A 22,571-nucleotide genomic window follows, 5' to 3' on the forward strand; every position below is an offset into this window, starting at 1 on the left:
TTATTTTAGTCTCTACATTGTTGGCCTTAATTCTCATTTATAGATGTGTGTTGTTCAGCCCCAATCTCTGCTTTAAGTAATATTGTCTCTCAACTGTGCAGATAGTTTTAGGAGAGACCTTACATTATGTTCCCAACCACTCAGGTCTCTGCTTCCTGGTACAATAAAGCAGAGAGATCAAGGCACACATGGGATGTAGTGATCAGAAGATCTGGCCAGGTCACAACTCTCAGGGGCTTCTTTGTGAAGCCCCAAAGCCTTCTTTTTCTCCTTCACAACCACTTTTACAACTGTCCAGCAAAAGTACGAGACTGTTTATTTTGAACTGCCAATTTGATGAAACTGCCAATTTCCATTCACACTTTATAGTTGCATTCTAAAATGTACATTTCAGTTACTAATGGACTTAATTAAAATAGAATAACCATCCATACAAATACCAAAAGGCTTTCAACAAAAAGCTTGAGTTTTAGCCAGCACCAGTGGCTTGTACATATAATCCTAGCTGCTTAGGAAGCTGAGATCCAGGGGATTGAGGTTCAAAGCCAGCCAAGATTTTTTTTAAAGTCCTTGAGACTCCATCACCTAAATAACTAGCAAAAAGTCAGGCTGGATGCATGGATTAAGTTGGTGGAGAATTGGCCAGGCAAGCAAACCAAGCAAACACGTGGCCCTGAGTGTAACCTCCACAACAATAAAATAACTATTATTGTTATAAAAGAAAATGAACTAAGATTTAAATAGTTATATCAAAATACAAGGAGGCTTCTATAATTGACTCCTATAATTCATTCAGAACACAAATATTTTTGCAGGGAACTAAAAGAGGGTACTTTCTTTGTTAACATACTTGTATATGCTGTTGACAGCTTAATCCATCGTTACCTTTTTACTATTACTTTAATATAAAATACTTATAGAGGCATTAAATAATATGAGATATTGCAAGACAGTATAAACAAAGCTGAATGATTTATTGCCAGTCACAGTGTCACCAGCTTTAATGCCCTCGGGGTCAACTCAAGTTTCATAGGATTTTGGATAAAATAATAAAGTCTATCTGTATTTGATAAATTATGAAAAGGCAGAAATGACATTATATCAGAGTGATCCTATCTGTTTGACTAGTCCAAAATTATTGGTTTCTCTGGATGACTGTTAATTGTCCTGTCATGCAGAGCTGGAAGAATAATGAAACTTGCAAGTCAACGGGAGTAGGAAATGTGGCATTTTCTGGGGGCTTCCTCACTAGACCTTTGTTCTGAACCATCTCAGGAGAGTTTGTTTATTGAATGTCACCATTTCTTCACTTTCCTCTCACTCATCAACCTTGTTTGTCTTATCTTATAGACTCTCTCCAAAGAAAGTACTCTCACTAGGTCAGGTTTACCTAAGCCTCCGTGTTATTGAATCTAGCACATTTTTTCCTTCAGCAGTGTGCAACATTGTTGACCTCCTGTCATTAACCATACATCTTTCTATTTGGTTTCTGAGACTTGACACTCTCCTAGTTTTCCTCTATCTTCATGCTTTTTCTGTGTTTCCTTTAAGGATCATTTTTCTTTTCCTGGTCCATTGTTGAAACTCATCAAGGTTTGGTTGGTCCAAAGCCCTGCATTATGTAAAGCTACCTCTCTCCTTAGATCATTTGAACCCTATCCTAGCTTTATGTCATGTAGCTTACAAACTCATCTTCCCAGTGTAGGCTACTCCCCAAACTTCAGATTCTTGTTTGGTGTTTTACTTGGACATTTCAAAGCACTTCAACAGCACATTTAAAACTAATTCACGATCTTCCTTCGAGTCTTGGTTCTCATTCTGAGATTTTTTTTTATCCAAATGCACCATATATCCAATTGTGCCAGCCAGAAATCCAGGCATCAATCATGATGGGGTCAATCGTGATGTCTCCCGTTATTCTTATCTCTCATTTCCACTCCACCACCACTAAGTCTGCTGATGTTCATTTCCATATTTTCCTAGCATCTGTCTTACTTCTATTTGCCTGTCAAAAGCTACCACATTCTCTTGCCGACCCTGCTGTAGTTGTCCACATTCATTCTTTTCCCTTGTAGCTCCTTCTGACTCCTGTAATTGATTCAGAAAACAAGTATGAACTCTTAAAAGGCAAAAAGGCCTACCCTGCCCTGAACATCCAGCATAGTCTGTCCCTGTATCCAACTCTGCCCTCATTTTAGGTTGCTATCTGTTGCTTTTAATAGTATAAGTATGGAATTTGTGTTATTGGACTTAAAGTTACCTTTTTCCTAATTGAGGAAATTTGTAAATTTCGTTGATGTTTAAGAAAAAAAAAATCTTACTTTCCCAAAAAAAGTTTAAGAAAAAAATCTTACTTTCACTATTATACTTCAGAATTATTTTAATGCAAAATATATCATCTTTTTATAAAAAAAAAAGCATGTAAACTCTGTGTGTGTGTGTGTGTGTGTGTGTGTGTGTGTGTGTGTGTGTGTGCATGCACGTGCACATGTGCTGATCAGGGTTTGAACTCAGGGCTTGAGAGCTGTCCCTGCGTTTCTTTTGCTTGAGGCTAGTGCTCTACCACTTGATCCACAGCTCCACTTTCAGCTTGTTTGGTAGCTTAGTGGACAAAAAAAGTCTCAAGGACTTTTTGCCCAGACTGGCTTTGAACCATGATCCTCCTGAGTAGCTAGGATTACAGGTATGAGCCACTGGAACCTGGCTGGCATATGAACATTTATATTCTGCTTTTTTGGGGGTAGGAGGGTCAAGCGTGGGGCTTGAACTCGGAGCCTGAGTGCTGCCCTTAAGCTCTTCAGCTCAAGACTGAGTGCTCTACCACTTGAGCCACAGTGCCACTTCTGGTGTTCTGGTGGTTTATTGGAGATAAGAGTCTCACGAACTTTCCTGCCCTGGCTGGCTTCCAACCATGAGCCTCAGAACTCAGCCTCTTGAGTTGCTAGGATTACAAGCATGAGCTACCAGCACCCAGTTATATTCTGCTTTTTACACTCTCAGTGTTACCTCATATCATTGTTTTTGAAGAACATGCATTTATTGGTTATATTATTATCATCACATATTTTCTTTGTTTCTTTTAATTATTCTGAAACAATTATCTCTGTAGATTGCTTGCTTTATAAACAACACTGTAATAGACACCGTCCATATATAAACGTTTATACACAACTATGACTATTTATAAACAACTGTAATTACTTTGTCTCATATTCTTAGAAGTAGAATTACAACTTTAAAAGTAGAATTGTTTTTTTCAATGTGGAGACCAAACTTAGGCCCTTATGTATACTAAAGCAAGTACTTTACAACAAGCCATACCCTCACCCTAAACACTTTTTATTTTATTGTAAAGGTGATATATATGGATACAGTTACACAAGTAAGATAATGAGTACATTTCTTTTCAAACATTACTACCCCCTCCCTTGTTTTTCTCCCACTTTCTCTCCCCCCCAACCTACCAAGTTGTAAAGTTCATTTCCAACATAGTCTTGTGAGCATCGCTGTTGCATTGGTTCACCCTTTGTCATTTATCTCACTACTTTGTTATTCCCCTTCCCTTCCCCAAGTCAAACACACATTTTTTTAACACACAGGGTACCAAGTTCATAAAACACTACTTTCCAGAACAGTTGTACTAATCTGATTATTTTAATTGTAAAAATAATTAATAAGGAGATGGATCATTTTTGCATTTCTTCTAAGTATTTAAGAACAGTAAGACTGACTACTTAATAACTATCAATTCTATTGTGATCAGTTATTATAACCACTACAATATTGTTATGTTCATGTAAGTACTTTTTAAACAATGGTAGCATACTTATAAATAACAGACATTAGGAATTTTAAGCTTAATTTTGTATCAAATTTGTGTTTTGTTTCTTTTTATTATCTTTTAATTAGTTGTATAAATGAATTGCCATTCAAGAAAATATTTTATTAATACAATACACCTGGATCAGTTTTACCCCTTTCATCAGCCCCCATTATGCTTTGTTTCTTTATCAGTTTTTACAGGTAGAACTACTTGATAATACTTAGCCATCATCAGATGATATGCATTTGAAATCATATGTATGCAGGAGACCATGAAACTATCTATTTAAAAAGCAGAGATTGACAGACTGGCCTTAAAAAAAAGCAACTAATGTGATTATTGTGGTTATTCTCAAAGATACTCTGAAACATAAAGATAGAAACCAATGACATTTGAAATATAAAAACTGGTACTGTTGGGGCTGGGAAGGTGGCTCAGTGGTAGAGTGCTTGCCTTGCATGCATGAGGCCCTGGGTTCAATTCCTCAGCACCACATAAGCAGCAAAAAGCCAGAAGTGGCGCTGTGGCTCAAGTGGTAGAGTGCTAGCCTTGAGCTGAAGAGCTGAGGGACAGTGCCCAGGCCCAGAGTTCAGGCCCCACAACTGACACACACACACACACACAAATAAATTGATACTGTTAAGAGTAAGCATAAAAATTCACTATGGTTATATTAACAACAAAAACTTCAGTACCAGAAATACTGAAGGGTCACTTTATAGTAATAAGTAAATCAATTTATCAGGAGAAATGATCATTGTGAATCTGTATGCACTCAGTAAAATAGCTTCAAAATATGTGAAATAGGATTTGATAGAAGAAGGCAAGTATAAGCTAGATGTAGGTTTTAATACCTGTATTTTTAGTACTTGATAAAATGAATAGATTGAACATCAACTAACAGTATAGATTTGTTCAATACTACTACCAGCCAGCTTGACTTAATTTATATTTATAGGATCCTACACCAGCCAAACTGACTTAACTGAAAGTTGTGAGTTTGAGACTAGCTTAAGCAACAAAGAGATCCTGTCCAAAAAGAAAAATCTTAAGAAATCTACCAACAAAATTAAAAATAAAGCTATCAGATCTAATAAGAAAATGAACTAGATCTCTGGATATAAGATCAATGTATAAAGTAACAAATTATGTACTCTGGTAACTAACATTTGCACATTGAAATTTTTAAATTTTATATACAAAATCAAAATAAGTCTAAAATGTCTAGGAATAAATTTGATAGAGACACATAAGTCTTAAAACTAAAACAATACTGAGACAAATGATTAAAAACTTAAAATTGTGTAATATATCATGATCAAGGATCAAAAGGTTCAATGTTGATAATATACTAGGTTTCTTCAAATTTATAGTTTCAACACAAGTCCAACCAAAATCTGGTTAGATTTTTGGTTGAAATGGATGAACCAATTTTTAAATTTCTATTGAAATGTTAAAAAAAATTTAAGATAACCAAGCAGTCTTAAAAAAGAGAATACAATATTTGAGGACATACATTGCTCTTATTAAAACTCCTACATAACATAAATAAGCATGTTGAGTTGAAACCCTTTTGTACAACTACTTAAAGATAATTTTAAAAAATGTTTAAAGACTTGCTGCATAAGTGCAATGAGTGAGCCAGTGTGGCAGTGGTATGGTGTGAGTATAGATAACTAAATTATTGGAATAAAGTCCAAAAATTGATACATTACATACATACAATTTTCAGTAGAGGTGCCAAGACAATTTAGTTGGGAAAGGTCACCTTAGATTTTTCTATGCTAATTAGTTTATATTAGTTTTTCACATTTTACATACTAATTGTTAAGATCAGAGTTACTTGTCCTATATATAAGCCAGAGCTAGCACAAGATGAGCATTTCATATGATGTATATATTGAATCTACTTGATTCAGAAATAAAATTATGTTCAGTAACTTACATTCCATCTGTAACAGGATCTGAAAAGTACTTTTAGTAAAAAGGCGGCTCAGGTAATATTTAAATTCAAAACCACATGAGCTTTTAGGAGCCATTGCCAGATACATTGACAAATATTACATGAAAATGTATATAGTTTTATTCTTGTCTGAGCAGATTGGGTTTTTTTTTACAGGTAATTTTTCTTTCCAAGATATGGCTAATTTGGTTCAAATATTTTATGATTATTAAAGACAGAGTTAGAGACTCTTTTTTAAATATAACTTTATTGTTATTATTAAAGTGTTATACAGAGAAGTTACAATTTCATGTCAGGTCATGAGTACATTTCTTTTTTGGACAATGTCACCCTTCCTTTGCTTTCCTCCAGTTTCTCCCTCCTGTCCTTGCCCTCAAGTTGCATAGTTCGTAATATACCATAATACCATGACTGTTTACCCTTCCTCCATTTCTTTCAACACCTCCTTTTTGCCTCCCATAAAAAGACAATAAAAAGACAACAACAAATACCCCATGTTTTCATTTCTTCGAATTTGTTTCAATAAATAGTATTTAAAATGTTCAGAGGAATTACGAGTTTGGGTTCCTTCCCCTAAGGGTATTCTCCTCCTCAAGTCTGACTATGTGTACATGCCTAGAGTCTTGTATAGGTTACCATGTCCAGTTATAATTTAGATCTAGCTTCTACATATGAGAGAAAATAAGTGCCATTTGTGTCTTTGAGCTTGGTTACCTCACTTAGCATGATTTGTTTTATGTCCATCCATTTCCATGCAAATGACATATTCTTATTCTTTCTAATGGAAGAGTAAAAACCCACATTTTATGGATCCACTCATCTATTGTAGAGCATCGAGGCTGTTTCTGTAACTTGGCTTTTGTGAATAGTGAACGTGAATGTACAAGTGTCTTTACTGTATCCTGACATAGGACGTTCTGGGTAGATGCCCAAGAGTGGTGTGGCTGTGTCATAGGGAAGTTTGATGTTTAGTTTTTTTTGAGTAACCTCCAAACCTCCTTCCAGAGTGGTTTTACTAGTTTACATTCCCACCAACAGTGCAATATCATTGCTTTTTCCCCACATCCCTGCCAGCATTTGTTGTTGTTCAAATTCTTGATGTTAGCCAATTAACTGGAGTGAGATGGAATCTCATAGAGATTCTTTTCAAACTTGGCCCTCTTCAATTGGAAAGGACCTAGAAATACAAAGTACTAAAATAATACTGATTCATTTATACATGCCTTCACACATATTCACTTGAATATATATCATGTATCCACTAGGTTCTAGCATATAATGATAAATAAGATATACATTACTATTTCTGTTTTCCAATGTTTCAGAGGGTATTTAAGGCACATTCAAGTATTTTTACATCCTAAAATATAAATGAGTAGTAATTAAATTGTACTACCTCTTAATGATTTATATTCATGCCATCCAATAGATATTCAGCCCAAGCTGCACATATAGTTTATGTTTTCTAGTAGCTACATTAAAAACACATACAAATAAAGAATTAGGGTAGAAAAACTACACCAACTTCCCCGAGGAAAGACAACTGCATCCCAGCTTCCCAAGCTTAGACCACTTTACTCTGTATGGAGTGGGTCAGTGGGTGGTCACTCAACTTCACCAACACCTGCTCGAGAGTTGCATGATGAAAATCTGAAAAATGAAGATGATGGAAATACTGGACTACTAGGGTTCTAGTCTCTGCTTATAATATTCCTAACTGCCAGATTTTCCTGTGGCAGCTTTTCATGGACAGTGACTTCTTTTGATTGTTTTCAACCAGGGATGTTTTCTCCTACTCCTGTGTTACCTGCAAAGTTCAAAAAAAATTAAGTGGACATTCTCTCCGTATGGGCTATAGCATGGTGATTTGGAATGACATTGTAGCCGCTCTTAAAATGGCAGGGTGCCTCCCATAAACTGACACTATTGCGAGCTGAAGTCATGATTGTTTAGTAATAACAGAAAATGCAATCACTGGGTACTGAGAAGACTAGGAAACCATTAAGTGTTCAGACACATGTCATAATCATAATGAAGGAGGACCTTTAAAAGCATTCTTCTAGAGTCTAGGCATTTGAGGATATTGGAGTGTTGTTTCATGTACTTTCTTCAAAGTAGAAGATATTTATCATTTTACCTTGGTGTGTGTAGTTATTATCAGTTGTAGAGAACATTTTTTTTTTTTTTTTTTTTTTTTTTGTCGGTCGTGGGGCTTGAACTCCGGGCCTGGGCGCTGTCCTTCAGCTCTTCAGCTCAAGGCGAGCGCTCTACCACTTGAGCTACAGCGCCACTTCCGGTTTTCTGGTGGTTTATTTGAGATAGGAGTCTCACTGTCTCTCCTGCCCGGGCTGGCTTTGAACCGTGATCCTCAGATCTCAGCCTCCTGAGTAGCTAGGATTACAGGCGTGAGCCACCAGCGCCCGGCTTGTAGAGAACATTTTAATGATGATCAAACTTGGAAACTTGAATACCTTTCTATGTGTATACTACATTTTTTGCTAAGAAATGCTGATGTTGCCATTTAATCAAGATGATATTTCTTATTTATAATAACATTTTGAAAATAAATAATGCCTGCTATGACATTTTATAGAAGCTACTTTTTCAAATCAGGGTGGTTTGGGATATTTATATAATCACTAGAAGTATATTTATATTTCTTATGGGCTGTAGTTCCTAATGTGCTTTGCACACTTTCCTACTACCTATTGAATTTATGTTTTGAAAATGATTACATCTAGACAACTGTAACTGTTATGTTACATTACATTACCTTTCTTATAATTGCTGCAAACTTGTCATTTTTACTAAGTATTTTCTCCTTTTATATAACACAAAAGCATGCTGACCTAAGTTTAAAATTAAGTAAATTTATTTTTTGACAAAAAATAAAAATCACTGAAAAGGTAAATTATTTAAGTCATTTAAGTATTGAGAAATTTTAGGCTGTTAACTGTTCTCTCCCACATTTTTAAATATTTGATGTATTCATGGTTACTTCCACCAAGTATTTTAATAAATGAAATTTTGTAGTTAGAAAAAAGTAGGGGAAATAAATTGGCTAATGTATTTTTGTTAACATACCTATAATATTATCATTTCAATAAATAACCAATATTTTATTTATTTATTGTAGTACTGGAGATTGAACCCAGGTCCTTGCACATGCTAGCAAACCCTCTGTCACTGTGACACACCTCTAGTTCCAGTGTTTTTAAAATGATTAAAGAAGCACTATACTATAAATTTTTTCTCTTGCACTAAGCCTTCAAATTTCAGTGTATTTTTTCCCACATAAAGAATATCTCGATTTAGACAAGCCGCATTTCAGATATTCAGTAGTCACATGTGAGTAGTGCTGCCTTATTAGTCTGTGCAGGCTTGTGTGAATCAACTGCCACTCATCTACAGGCTGCAAAAGTTCACAAGGACTGATGGTGTTTCCAATTTACTGCATCTAGGGGAAAACTCCCATTATTCTATTGCCGAAGTTCAGGATTTGTGGTCAAGACGAACATGATTCTGTAATAGCTGTGTAACTCTCCACCAGTTTTCATCTGAAAGTGCCCCCAGAGCTTTACTATATTTAAAGGCAGACCTGTACGGTCAACGTGCAAATGTATCAAAGCAGTCTTTGAGAATTTTAAATCTTCCCAGGGTTCCATGACCCCAACCAATGTTTTTCAGAACCTTACAAAAACACTGCTACTCGTATTTCTCAGTAAATATGTTTTATGAATGATGAAATGAACCAGAAACACTCCTATCAGTTCTCTGATACACAAACAAAATATCTTTAGCTCTAGGTTAATGAGCCTATGCTCATTAGTATGCTTGTCTTCTGTTTAAAATTCATTTGCCTCTTCACAGAATAATTTTTGTTCCCCTATCTAAGGTCATTATTTCCATTAGGCTGTAACTCCCTTTGTTTGCAAGAATATGATTAATTTACTACACTGTGAACAAAGAGCCATTTTAGAGTCTCAGTTTATAATACCTCCTCGAGACTGGATCTCAGCCGTGACATAGAAAGGGAAGATGCTGGAGCCAGGGTGCACTTACAGATGCCTCATCAGGTGGGTGCTGCCCACCATGTAGCACAATCGCCTGGGAGGCAGAACACTAGCCCACTGCTGAGTCAGAATCTCTGGGAGAGTCACTTCACACTGCAGTCCAACCACCACTGGCCTACAGTGAAGTTCTGCTTAGAATAGCTAGAGATAAAATGGCATACTACCATTTATTGGAGAAGATGCCGTTTCTGGTATTTACTTGTTCACTACCTTTGTTGGAATCTGTGTGGTATATAATAGCCCTTGAAGTAAATTTTTTATCATCCAGCCAATGAAAACTCGGTGGAAGCTTCTTGACATGTAGGTTATGAATGACAGATTCAACAGATCATAAGTGAAATAATGGCTGAAACCCCAGATCCGATTCTTTTGCACTGTAATGTTTGTGACAATGTGAGGAAAGGTGTTCCTTGTTCCTTTTTTTAAAAATATGTATTTCCATGAAATCATTTTAAGTGTACTTTTGTGCCATCACAATTCTACAGAAAGTTATTGAGCCAAACACAAGGATAGGGCTTCTAAATATGAATCTGATCCGTGTCTGCTTCTAGGAGGTCATAGCCCTCTGCAGGGCTGTGGTCAGAAGCAAACAGAAGCCTTGTGTTAACATAGAATGCATGGGCTTTTTCAGCAGCACCATGGGAGAATAGAAGCAGGGTGGGATGACTGTACGAAACAGGCACTGCGTTTCAAGGAGACGTCTGTGCTCTGTGTAAACGCAAGCCATGGCTGCCAGAGAAGTGAAGACTTGCCTTCAAGGTTGCCCAGGATATTTGGAAGCTTCCAGAACCAAACTGCATTTTTTTTCCCACTAAAGCCAGCTTTCTCCAAAAACATAGCCTTCAAAATTAGCTTCCTTTTTTCATACCCAAAGCCCTCAGTAAGATCTTAAGGGTGATACATTTCCCTTTTAGGCCCTGCTATGCTGTTTAATTCACTCCAGCAATAACTACATAGGAGCCTACCTTTAAAAGATGCCAAAAGCAATGTGCTGCTAATTTATTGCCACATCTATTAAAGCTCTAGAGAGGATCTAACTCCCTGGATTTTAAATATAGTTGAGATATTATGATGATGTTTCCTGATTTAATTCCTCCATAAATTAGATGAAATGGTTATAGTACCTGTTGTCACTTCATTCTTGCCCTATCTCCAGTCACTCTTCTGCCTTCATTACTTCAGCATAAAATACCACATGGCATTAATGTAGCACTTGGAGATAGAAGAGCTACATTTTTATGGCTTTAATATGAAATCATACTTAAAGATGCCTAAGCCTTTACTGGAATGGGGGGAGGGTGTGAAGGAAACGCATGCTCATCTCCTGTGAGCATCTCAGTAACCTTGCTGGATAGTGAGGAAACCAAAGCTCAGAGATATTAAGTGAATTGCCTTGGCTAACTCTGCAAGCAATTACAAAAGCCAAACACACAGCCAGGTCTTCTTACTCAAAACACAAGATTCTTTCTAGTACAACCTTTGATCTTCTGGGGGAAAAAAAATTTTTTTTGGTTGGTTGTGGGGCTTGAACTCTGGGCCTGGGCTCTTCAGCTCAAGGCAAGCGTTCTACTACTTGAGCCACAGCGCCACTTCTGGTTTTCTGGTGACTAATTGGAGATAAGAGTCTCACAGACTTTCCTGCCCAGGCTGGCTTTGCACGGCAATCCTCAGATCTCAGTCTCCTGAATAGTATTACAGGCGTGAGCCACTGGCGCCCAGCTTGAGGATTCTTTTAAAACAGTTTCTTGACTGTTTAGCGATGAAAGGCACTCTTACCTACATGTATACAAAGCCGGAAATCTTGGCATCTTCCATCATTTTTGTTACGTGTTTTTAGTTTTTCCCTTCACAGTCATTGTTTGGTATTCTCTTACAGAAGGCAACAGACTACTGCAACAGAAGATGTCATTAGATGGGAACCCCAAACCCATACATGGAACATCAGAGAGATCAGATGGCCTACAGTGGTCAGCTGAGCAGCTTTGCAACCCAAGCAAGCCTAAAGCAAAAATGTCTCCTGTTAAGTCCAATGTCCCTGCAGCTCATCTTGAAATAAAGCCAGATGAGTTGGCGAAAAAAAGAGGTAAAGTGGGGGGGGGGGGGGGTTTGTACAAATGTTTCAACACATTTTTCACACAGAGGAGAATGCCAGAATGTAAGAACTTTGCAAAAGATGATGCTTAATGAGAAGAGATGCACATGAAATTGCATTTTTTTCTGTGACCCAGATTGATTAAAAGGCAGATGTGATTTCTCCCGTGTAAATGAAGTCTTGAGTGTTCAGATGCCCCTCCTGTGCCCTTTGTGGCTGCTCTCTTTGTAAGCAGGGATAAAAATGCACCACCCTTCCAACCCTAATTGCTTATATAGCAAGTGTTAATGCAATTCACAGAGAAAATAAGACTTAAGTTCCTAACTTACATGATATCACTTCTTCAGAGATGGTCTTCCCCATGTCAATTCACTCTAAGGTCAGAACTTTCAGATACTCTAACTCCAAAAGAGAGTATTATTATATTTGACACACTGAATTTTAATTGTGTTAGCTTTGATAAATGTGATTGATAACTAGCCTTAGAAAATAAAGGGATTTAAAAAAAGGAAAATAAAGGGATTGATCTTGACTACTTGGGAAGCTGAGATAGAGAGAATCATGGTTCAAGGCCAGGCCAGATATACACTCAAGACTCCTTCCCAACCCATAGCTGGGTATGGTGGTGCCTATCTGTCATCTCCATGACAGGGGAGGCTATGAACAGGAGGACAGCAGTTCCAGGCAAGCCCAGACAAAGATTTCCTTGGTGTTGGTTTAATATATTTCATGAGTGACATTTCTTCTAAGAACTGTACTCTTGTTGGGATAAGTACACTCTGCCTATTTTCCATGCACTAGGTGGACCTGGGTGACAATTTTAGGAAGTCAGATGAGGTGGGTACCCAGAGAGCCACTTTAAATGCTGCTGCTCTAATTACAGGCCTAGCTTATGCCTGGTGGGCCAGAGCCAGTGTACCTGGCACGAGTACTCCATCTTCTCTCTGGCTCATTTGCACCTCTCTCAATCACAGTGTCATTTTCCTCTTCCAAAAGCCCTGCTGGCTTTTAGCTCCACACAGTAGTGTTTATGGAGATTGCCAACAGCCTGAATGGTCTTTAGATTCTGAGACACCACGGTTTGTGATAGAACAGAATGATCAGGGCCTCTTATTGAAGAACAAAGGAGACAAGTGTACCCCAGATAGATTGGCCAAAGAACTTATTGGAAAAATTATGGTAGTCTGGAAAGCAGAATGAACCTCCCATTTTATAGAATTTTGATTTTCTTTTAGAACCCAAAGAGAAAAATCTATTTTGGTTTAGGTCAGTTGCTTTGCAGTTTTAACTCAGGAGCTAAAGTTAATCTTTCTTTTAAAATCAATTTTAGGCCCAAATATTGAGAAATCAGTGAAAGATCTGCAACGCTGCACTGTTTCTCTGACTAGATACCGTGTCATGATCAAGGAAGAAGTGGACAGTTCGGTGAAGAAGATTAAAGCTGCCTTTGCTGAATTACACAACTGGTGAGTAATTCGCCCAAGGAACTATAAATTCACAGTGCTCGAGCTGTTCCTGTAGTTTGTAAAAGCATCAGATGGAAAACGTTGTTTGTTTAATACATGAACATCACACAACAACTCTCCAGCAGTTTTATTTTTTAAGCTTTGCAGGCCAAAGCATATATCTTGGGAATAAAAAGGAAGAGAAAGTATTTGAATAAGAAAACCAATAGACATAATTTATTGGAGTTTAAAGTTGGACCCAAAACATATGAAGAATATAGAATAAACAAAGAATAAAACTTCAATAAATATTTTTGACAAATCCCTGAAAGGTGAATAACAGGAAAGCTACTAAGAAAACACTATTTTCAACATTATAAGAAAAACTCCTTAGCCAAAAGTAACAACTTATGTAAGCTTAGTGGTAGAATCACGTTATTGGTTATTGTTAGGATGAGAATTAGAAATAGTGTATGATGTAGTTTGACTGCCCTTCCTTACAACTAACTTTGATGGAAGACATTTCTTTGAGCCCTAAACATCTGTTTAACTCCATAGTTAGAATGAAATATTGCTTTGTATGTTCCTCCCCCTCGGTATAACCCCTGCTTTCACTGTATTTAAGGTTGGTATAATTTGTGGAGGGGAAGGGAAAAAACAAATAGTTTAAATAGGGATACAGGTGGACCCATTGCAACAATGAGACGTAAAAGTCGTATGTCGAAAACGAACCTTACAACTTTGGTGGGGCGGGGGGGGGGCAGCGGGACAGGAGGGTGGGGAGGATTGGGTAGGGGGAGGATGGGAATGGATGGGAATTGGAAACAAAGGAGGAAGCTACAATGCTTGATAAGAAATGTACTCATTATCTTGCCCATGTAATTGTAACCCCTCTGTACAGTATTTTCACAATAAAAAAAAGAAATATTAGTATAGGTTGTTATGATCAGTACAAAAATATTTTCTGTGTATTAGTAGGACTCTAAATTTCCAGTGAGTGAAACTAAAGTTACCCTAGTTAAAGACATAAGAGAATCAATTGGGTGACATACATGAAAATTCTAGATTTCTTCATACAAATTTGCTTTTAAACCTAAATTCTATTATTCATTTTCTTCTCCCTCCTCCACTGAAAGTGTCCCCTTTAATCTTCCAGTTCTGGTTGTTGTTTTGCTTCTTGTTGTTTTGTGTAGATTTTTTTTTGTTTTGGGGTGTGTGTGTGTGTGTGTGTGTGTGTGTGTGTGTGTGTGTGTGTGTGTGTGTGTGTGTGTGTGTGTGTGTGTGTGTGTGTGTGTGTGTGTGTGTGTGTGTGTTCTGGCACTGGGGCACTCAGGACCTTGCACACTTGTTTGGCTTTTTTCTCTCATAGCTCATGCTCTCCCACTTAATCCACAGCTCTAGTTCCATCTTTTTTCTGAGTAATTGAAGATAGAGTTTTCTCAGACTGTTCTGTGTGGTCTGGCTTCAGATCTCAGCCTCCTGAGTAACTAAAATCACAGCATATAATAGCAAAATAGCCTCATTGTCGACTCCAGACTGCCATAACCCTTAGCCTCTGAGATCTAAGAGTATTTCTGGCAGTTCCAGCAAAAAAAAAAAAAACTTATTAGCTGGGTGCCAGTGGTTCACACCTGTAATCATAGCCACTCAGGAGGCTGAGGTATGAGGATACCGTTCAAAGCCAGCCTGGACAGGAAAGTCCACGGGACTCTTACCTCCAATTAACTACCAGAAAACCAGAAGAGGTGCTGTGGCTCAAGTGGTAGAGCACTAGCCTTGAGCTGAAGAGCTCAGGGACAGCACCTAGGCCCGGAGTTCAAGCCCCACGACCGACAAAAAAAAGAAAATTTTATTAACTGGTTTGAATCACATATCTGTCTCTTAGCCATTAATCACTGTGTCCAGAGGGATAGTCTTCTCACTGTCGAGACCAGAATCATATATTGGCAGTGGGGAGACTCTTACTTGGACCCTAGGGACCAAGAGATGGAGAGCCACAGGTCTCCAGAGGAAAATCAAGGAATTCACATCAAAACAAAGAAGAAAATGTAGAAAAAATAAAATACATATCCGTAATTCCCATGCTCATGCGACATGTTTCCTACATCCCTTCGCCCTCCATAATAGAATTTTATCTCATCTTCTTCGTTCTTTTTTTTTCTGATTTCCAAGTCTTCGCTTTAACATGGATGGCCTTTTAGCAGAAACTGTGGAGTTGTGTAAAACTAAGGATTAAGCTTCACACTAACTTTATTTAAATTCATGAATTTTAAACCATCTGCTACTTATAATATCCTAAGGTTGTGGATGGGTCTTGGGGAAAACACCAAAAACATTTCTTTCCATCACCATTCAGAACTTCACAGGACCTCAGAGGTAAGGGATCCTTTTCCTCTACCCAGCCATGGCATCGGGATCTCACCAGAACTCTTCCCTTTTGATTAAATGATAGCTTCTTTTAAATCCCATCCAGGAACACATTTGAGTATGTAGAGAAAGGAAAGACTCACTACCAATAAATGCTCGTATTATTGTTATTATTTTATACTTACTTGGCTCTTCCCATCTATCCTTAAATTAAGTTGCCCTTACTTATATCTATCTTCCAAGCCTGTTCTCTAAAGCCAGGGTCAGTGGAGTTGATCTAGAGACTGGATGATAAATAATCTGTAATTATTATGAGCTCCACAGACTCTATGCAACTGCTCAGCTCTGCCATTGTGGCTGCCAAAAACAGTGAAGAAAGGCGATGTTACCTAGACATCATGAAGGTGGTGTTTTGCCAGTCCCTCTTTGGGGACCTTTGACAGAGTCATAGAGAGAAGCATGTTCTGTCCTAGCCATTTCCATGGCTCTTAAGAGACTGCTTCCTCTGGGGCTCCTGTATGATTCCTTCTGCATAAGTGACTCACACACTTACTGACCAAGCATAGCACTAACCTCAAATTCCCTCTCTGTTGTACAGCTGGTCTGAATACTTTTTATTTCACTCCACTTCTTAGTAAAATGAATAGCACATGGGTCACGAGACATCTTGAGATTTACCACAGATTCTTGGAGTGTTTTACTCCTCAAGAGCCAAAAGCATTGGGCCAGGAAAGTCAGCACCCAAGGATGCTATGCTTTCTCTGCTGGAGTTTCCCAGTATGCCCTAAACTGATGTGGCAATGCTCTTCAAAGTCACCTGCGTGACAAGGGGACCCTTCTCCACGCTGAAGGAGAAAAGACGTTGGCTAGCTGTTCCCTGTGTGCAGTCACTGGAAGAGGAGTGAACTCCAGCGCTCATCTGTTGAGCTAACCCTTGATTAAAAAATAAAATGCTCCACAATACTTGCGTAAGTGTTAACTTTAAAATAAAACCAAAGTACTTTTTTTTTTTTTACTTCAACCCTTTTTCGTGTATTTCTGCCAAATGGAAAACTTCGCCTCTGCTCCAAATAAGCCTACAGTCCAGCCAACATAGTGATGGACTTGGACAAAACCTCCCACTTGTTTTCTAAGGAGGAAATTTTAGGAATGGAAGCTCTTAAAAAATAACAGGTTGCAGAATTGAAGAAGGCAGCTTAGAAGTTTTGGGAAAAGCTTTTGTGTTGACAAATCCCCCATTGTAAGCCTTAGAGAGATCTGAAAATGTTACCACCACCCGATTAAATTCCATCACAACCTCGGATCCTATCACTAGGAGAATCTAGCTATGGAAGGACAACTGGTTCTGAGACAGAGGTTCATTCATGTGGCCCACTGGGGCATGGGTGTGAACATTCATTTCCACTCCTTCCTCTCCTCTCCTTGCTTTGGGACCACCGAATCTACCACCTTCTAAATGGTTAATAGGCACCGTCTCTCATATAGAAATAGCTAAAAACTCTCAGGAAAGAAATATGAAATATCCATTTTGCTACCAGAGTTCCAGCTTGAGGACGTGAGTCCTGCGGGACTAAAGTACTCTCTCTCTCTCTCTTTCTCTCTCTCTCTCTCTCTCTCTCTCTCTCTCTCTCTCTCTCTCTCTCTCTCTCTCTCTCTCTCTCTCTCTCTCTCTCTCTCTCCCTCCCTCTCCCTCCCTCCCTCCCTCCCTCCCTCCCTCCCTCCCTCCCTGCTGGGATTCATGGGAATGGTGACTTCAAGAAGCCAGGAGAAAGGAGAAAGCAGTTGTTTGCACATCCTCATTACCACCCAAGCACATGCCAGGGCAAAATGAGCCGACTGCTTATCCTTCCCGTCAGTCTGTGAAGGATTCTTCTTCAGTGCAGTTATTGAAGTAAGCCATTAAGGAGCTACAATTTATAATCGAACTTGGCATCTAACCAGGACAGAGTTACATAGGGCTGACTAACCATGACAGAGGGCACTCTCCTTTTTTCCCCCCAGAAAGGACAGGGGATTTAGGAGGTTAACAGAGATGCCACGATGCTCTCACAATATGTCTGAATGGAAAATAACTTTGGCAACAAGAGCATGAAAAGTCACATTAGAAACTAACGTGAAACAGCTGGTTTCTTTTCTGTGTGATTGGCCTCCTACCACAACTGGAAAATATTCATTCTTTGGAATCATAGCTGCCAGAGTTAATTGCTTTCTGTGCAGAGTAGTCTAGCTTCTCATCACAAATCGGTGTATGTCTGTCCATGTTGATTGTGAAGGCTGGAAGTGAGCAATAAAACATTAAATTTAAAAGAAAAACACCGAGAAAAGATAATAATGCTTGATATATGTGCCATATGCTGGAGTGGAAAATATTCCCAAATTGAGTTAGGTGCAATTGTCAATTTAACATCTAACAACACTCTTAAGGAAAATGGAAGTCAGTCATGAGCCATCAAGGTAGACTGTGCTGGGGGGAGGGGAGGGGTGGCGAAGCAATGCAGAGCATGGGGAAGAGGAGGACAATCTTTTAAAGCTGCTTTGCTTTCAAATAGGAAAGGGAAATCAGTCAAAATACAAATTTTGTAGGAAGAAGCCAAAACGGTTCCTATACCTTGTGTTTGTTTTTCCTGAAGCAGTGCTAGGTCTGGCCTAGGAGGAATTTGGATGTAGGTCAGATCTTTCAGTTCCCTCCAGCCTCCTTCCTTGCTCTTTTCTCTGCCACCTTTCCCTTCATCTTTCCATTATTTCTTCCTCTATAGTAGTAGTGGTGGTGGTGGTGGTGATGGTGGTGGTGGTGGTGGTGGTGGTGGTGGTGGTGGTGGTGGTGGTGGTGGTGGTGGTGGTGTGTGTGTGTGTGTGTGTGTGTGTGTGTGTGTGTTTCTCCTGCCGTCCCCTACAGGCCAAGAACAGTCATTGTACCATTGAATTAGAGACAGGAATTTAGTGTTTCCAGTGTCATCCTTTTTTCCTTCTTTTTAACCATTGAAAATAATTTGTCTTACATGGATGATGTGTCCTTTCTCCAAAAGTAATATATTTTCATAGGAACACATGCTCTGTTGAGAATCTATCCCCCAGCCAAAAGAATAACTCTAAGATTATTATCTTTAGAGTTCTTCTTAGCTGAAGGAATAACTAATCTTCTATTATTCCTTACTTCCCTCTGTTTTTCACCGGAGCTTTGTAGCCAAGCAAATCCATATACACATTATCAAAGTCATCACCAGAGTGGCCACACACACGCCAGATAGCACCTCTGTATCATTTTAAATATTACAGGTGGTTGTTTTCTGGGATATAGATTTGAGAAGGCCACACAAATAGGAAAAAATGAGGCTGTTGTGTTTCACAACTATCCAGATGACAGTCAATGCCATTTCTCAATTTGTTGTTCCTTGAACGGCCAAATAGTATAAAATTATTTGAAAATATGTCCTTGAAGTCACTATGATTCAAATCCAAAGAAAATCATTTCTTTCACTTTTGGAGGGTTATCATCCACCATAATTCTTGTCTTGTCTGGTGGAGAATGTTTGCTCAATACAGTTATTGAAGAAAACCATTAAGCAGCAAAAAATCTAAGTCGGCATTTAACCAGGACAGTTACCTAGGGCTGGCTATATCATAAAACATTATCATTTTCCCAGCAGGGACTAGAGATAACAGAACCCCAGCTCACACTCACTGAGTTGCTTTTGTATGAAGCTTGCCTTCCCATACAATGCGGGCAGCTTGGCTTTTCTGTGCCCTCTGTTGCTTATTTGTTTTCACTATGAATAACTTCACATTGACTGATGATTCCTATAAATCAATATTTAGTTCTCTCTATACCAAAGTATGTGTGAAAACTGTAATTTAAAGCTCAAGGCTCTGAGTTCTCCCTTGCCAAAGTGCAAACTCCAGAGATGCAGATGTCTGTAAAGGAATTTTTTTAAAAAAAAATTCTAAGTAACTCTTGCACATCTGTTGTTGAAAACCAGTAGTTGCCTGGCCTGGTGATGTACATGTAAAGTTCCAGCATTCAGGAGGCTAGGGAAGGAGGTTCATGAATTCAAGACCAGCCTGAGATACATAGTAAGAACTCCATCTCAAAAAACAAAAGCCGGGTGCCAGAGATCTGAGGATCGTTGTTCAAAGCCAACCCAGGCAGGAAAGTCCATAAGACTCTTATTTCCAATTAACCACCAGAAAACCAGAAGTGGCGTTGTGGCTCAAGTGGTAGAATGCTTGCCTTGAGCTGAAGAGCTGAGGGACAGTGCAGTAGGCCCAGGGTTCAAGCCCCAGGACTAAAAAAAAAAAAAAGGTAGCAAAGACCACTAGTTAGAGTGAAAATTCCTGAAAAGTGAATACCAAGTCTAAGGCAAAGTAATGGTTCTCCACAGTGTGAGTTTGTCCTCCATGAGAGTCTGGCAATGTTTTTAGTTGGCATAATAGTAAAAAAGAACTGTGGCAACCTGTTCTAGGTAGAATCAGGGACAAATCCACAGGATAGCCACTCCCCTGTCCCACCCCCTCTTCTTGTGCTCCCATACAAGGAACTCCAGCCCAAGAATTCCCCTGCTCAGAATTCCCCTGGCAGAGTACACAGTCTCTGTAGCAGTTTCTGCCATCGCTCTTGAGGATAGGACAGACTCTCCTTTTACATTCTTTACAGATGCTCTCCCTGAGCATCTGTCCTCCCCGCCAGCTGCCCTCCAGATCAACCACTGGCCAATTGCTTACATACTCAAAACACATATCTTCATGCCCTCTCTTTTCAATCAGTGCAGCAGGAAAATACTTTTTCCATACTGCTTGAAACATAAACCTCCTAGCTACACGATTTAAAGGTCAAATTACATTTTTGCCTCCTTGAGATCAGAAAAACAATTATACTGTAGTGTAGAAAAATTGAGGGCTTTGCTTTTTTTGTCGGTTTTTCATTATAGAATTCAACTCAGTCTTTAGAAGAAAATGGAAAAATTAAGAACTGAAGGCTGTAGCTAATGACAAGCAGTCACTTTCATTAGCCATTCTGTCTCTACCTGAGTCTTTTTCTCATTTTGCAATAAAACCAGGTATCACAGCAGGGACCAGGATTAGGAAGAAGATCTGAGGCATGTAAAGATAAATACAGTGGGGAAGTGTTCTATTAAACATCTGTTATAATTCTTCTTTGGCTTCGGCCAGACAGCAATATTACTTGGTGTGCTTGGGCATCTGTGGCATATGTCCAGTCACTTTAATGCCAACACCAGGTTGTTGGCATTAGACTGCAGCAGCCCTGTGCTCTTTAAGCTGAATGAAACAGAAGGTCTTTTGCACAGCCAGTGGTGCAGTAGTGCTTAAATAAATACTTCTTTGCCATTCATTTATCCTTTATTAATTGAGCCATTATTTGAGTTATGGAGATACATCAACTTTAATAGAAAAGACACATCTTAGGTGGTAAAGGTCCCAGAAGTAGATCTGTGTAGCAAGCGGATGTTGCTTTTTTATTCAGTCACATGAAGGATGTTGATGTAGCCTGGAGAATGAATAGAGATCTCATTGTAAAGCCAGTGTGGCCAAAAACTAGTGACCATTCTTAGTATGCAAACTACAATCAAAATATCTGAGCCGTGGAGTTGTACAGACATTTTCTGTGTGCCATTCAACCAGGTGTGGATATAATGGGATAGCCAGCAGAAGACGTGAGGAGCCTTTCAGTCACTTGCCGTTGTTCAACGATGATGGCACAGTGCCTTCAGTTCCCTATGTAATTATAGAGAACATGTTAAAAAAAATTGCTAGCTTTTTCCAGCTCTTAGACAAAACATATAATGAAGGCAAAAATGAAGCATTTGGCTTATGGGGGTGGGGAGTTGTTTTGGATTTTTGCTTTTTGACTAAATCAAAAGTCTAGATTGTGTTTTTAATATTTTTTAAAAACATTTTTAATAATAGGTCTATAGTCTTCTGCTCTGGAAATAAATAATGCCATCTATCCATTGATCAAAACCTGTGCATACAAGACTTTCTGATAAATTCCTTTCTTATCAAATTTTTTTTCTAAGTGCCCACCTGTGTATTGATTGTACAACACACTTTACAAAGGAAATTAAACTATTTTTTCTCCCCAATCCAATATTCTACAGTGTATGAGAATATGAAAAGAACACAGTGTGGAGATGAGCACACACTTGCGAAAATGTGAAGGGACCATAATAAAAGAGGCTAATAAATACATTTATACCTCAGGAGAACCATATGGAAGGTTTGTGTTACTGTCTAGCTGATAAATGGCACAAAATGACTCCTTTTCCTCACTCTGCACAAGTCCAATAAACAGAAATAAGTTCTTGGATCCATTCTGAAATTGTGAAAAGGGGCAAACACCTTCTATCATGGAGAAATTCAAGGTGACTGCAACTTTGTGACTAAGGCAAGTCCCCATGGTAACAGTGTATTTCCCATCTTGCCTCATTTGTGAATATGTGTCATTCTAAATAAGTATAGCTTTTGAGAAGTGAAATCTTCTCTTTTACTATTTTCTTTCCTCCCTGAGGTTTTTCTCTGCAGTAGATGTTTCCCCAGGGCTACTTTGAGGACTGAATGAATCAGTTGATGTGAAGGAAGAGCGGGTTGATAAATACAAAATGTACTGAACTGGCCCTTTCAGTTTAGGTATAGTTCCCAGGAAAGCAGCATAAATAGCAGCTCATGTTAACAGCTTTCCTGAGCTGCAGGTGGGAATTGCTGCCATACTTTATGTCAGCCACACACTTGTATGGGAAGACTCCCTTACAGACTAATAGACTTTCAGTAATAGCTGTGACAAGAAGTTGATGCT

At 38.6% G+C, this 22,571-nt stretch overlaps 1 protein-coding gene across 12 annotated transcripts in view; it reads left to right on the forward strand.

Moving 5' to 3' along the window:
* Spats2l (spermatogenesis associated serine rich 2 like) overlaps positions 1-22,571 on the forward strand; it is a 167,246-nt gene that overhangs the window by 119,872 nt on the left and 24,803 nt on the right. For all 12 annotated transcript variants that reach the window (XM_069995762.1, XM_069995763.1, XM_069995754.1 and 9 more), the window contains 2 exons: positions 11,736-11,942; positions 13,282-13,417. In XM_069995762.1, coding sequence (XP_069851863.1) covers positions 11,736-11,942; positions 13,282-13,417 — 343 coding nt within the window. The remainder of the gene's footprint in view (positions 1-11,735; positions 11,943-13,281; positions 13,418-22,571) is intronic.

This window comes from Dipodomys merriami, unplaced genomic scaffold, assembly GCF_024711535.1.
Source record: "Dipodomys merriami isolate MVZ:Mamm:240054 unplaced genomic scaffold, mDipMer1.0.p SCAF_49, whole genome shotgun sequence".
Classification (NCBI taxonomy): Eukaryota; Metazoa; Chordata; class Mammalia; order Rodentia; family Heteromyidae; genus Dipodomys; species Dipodomys merriami.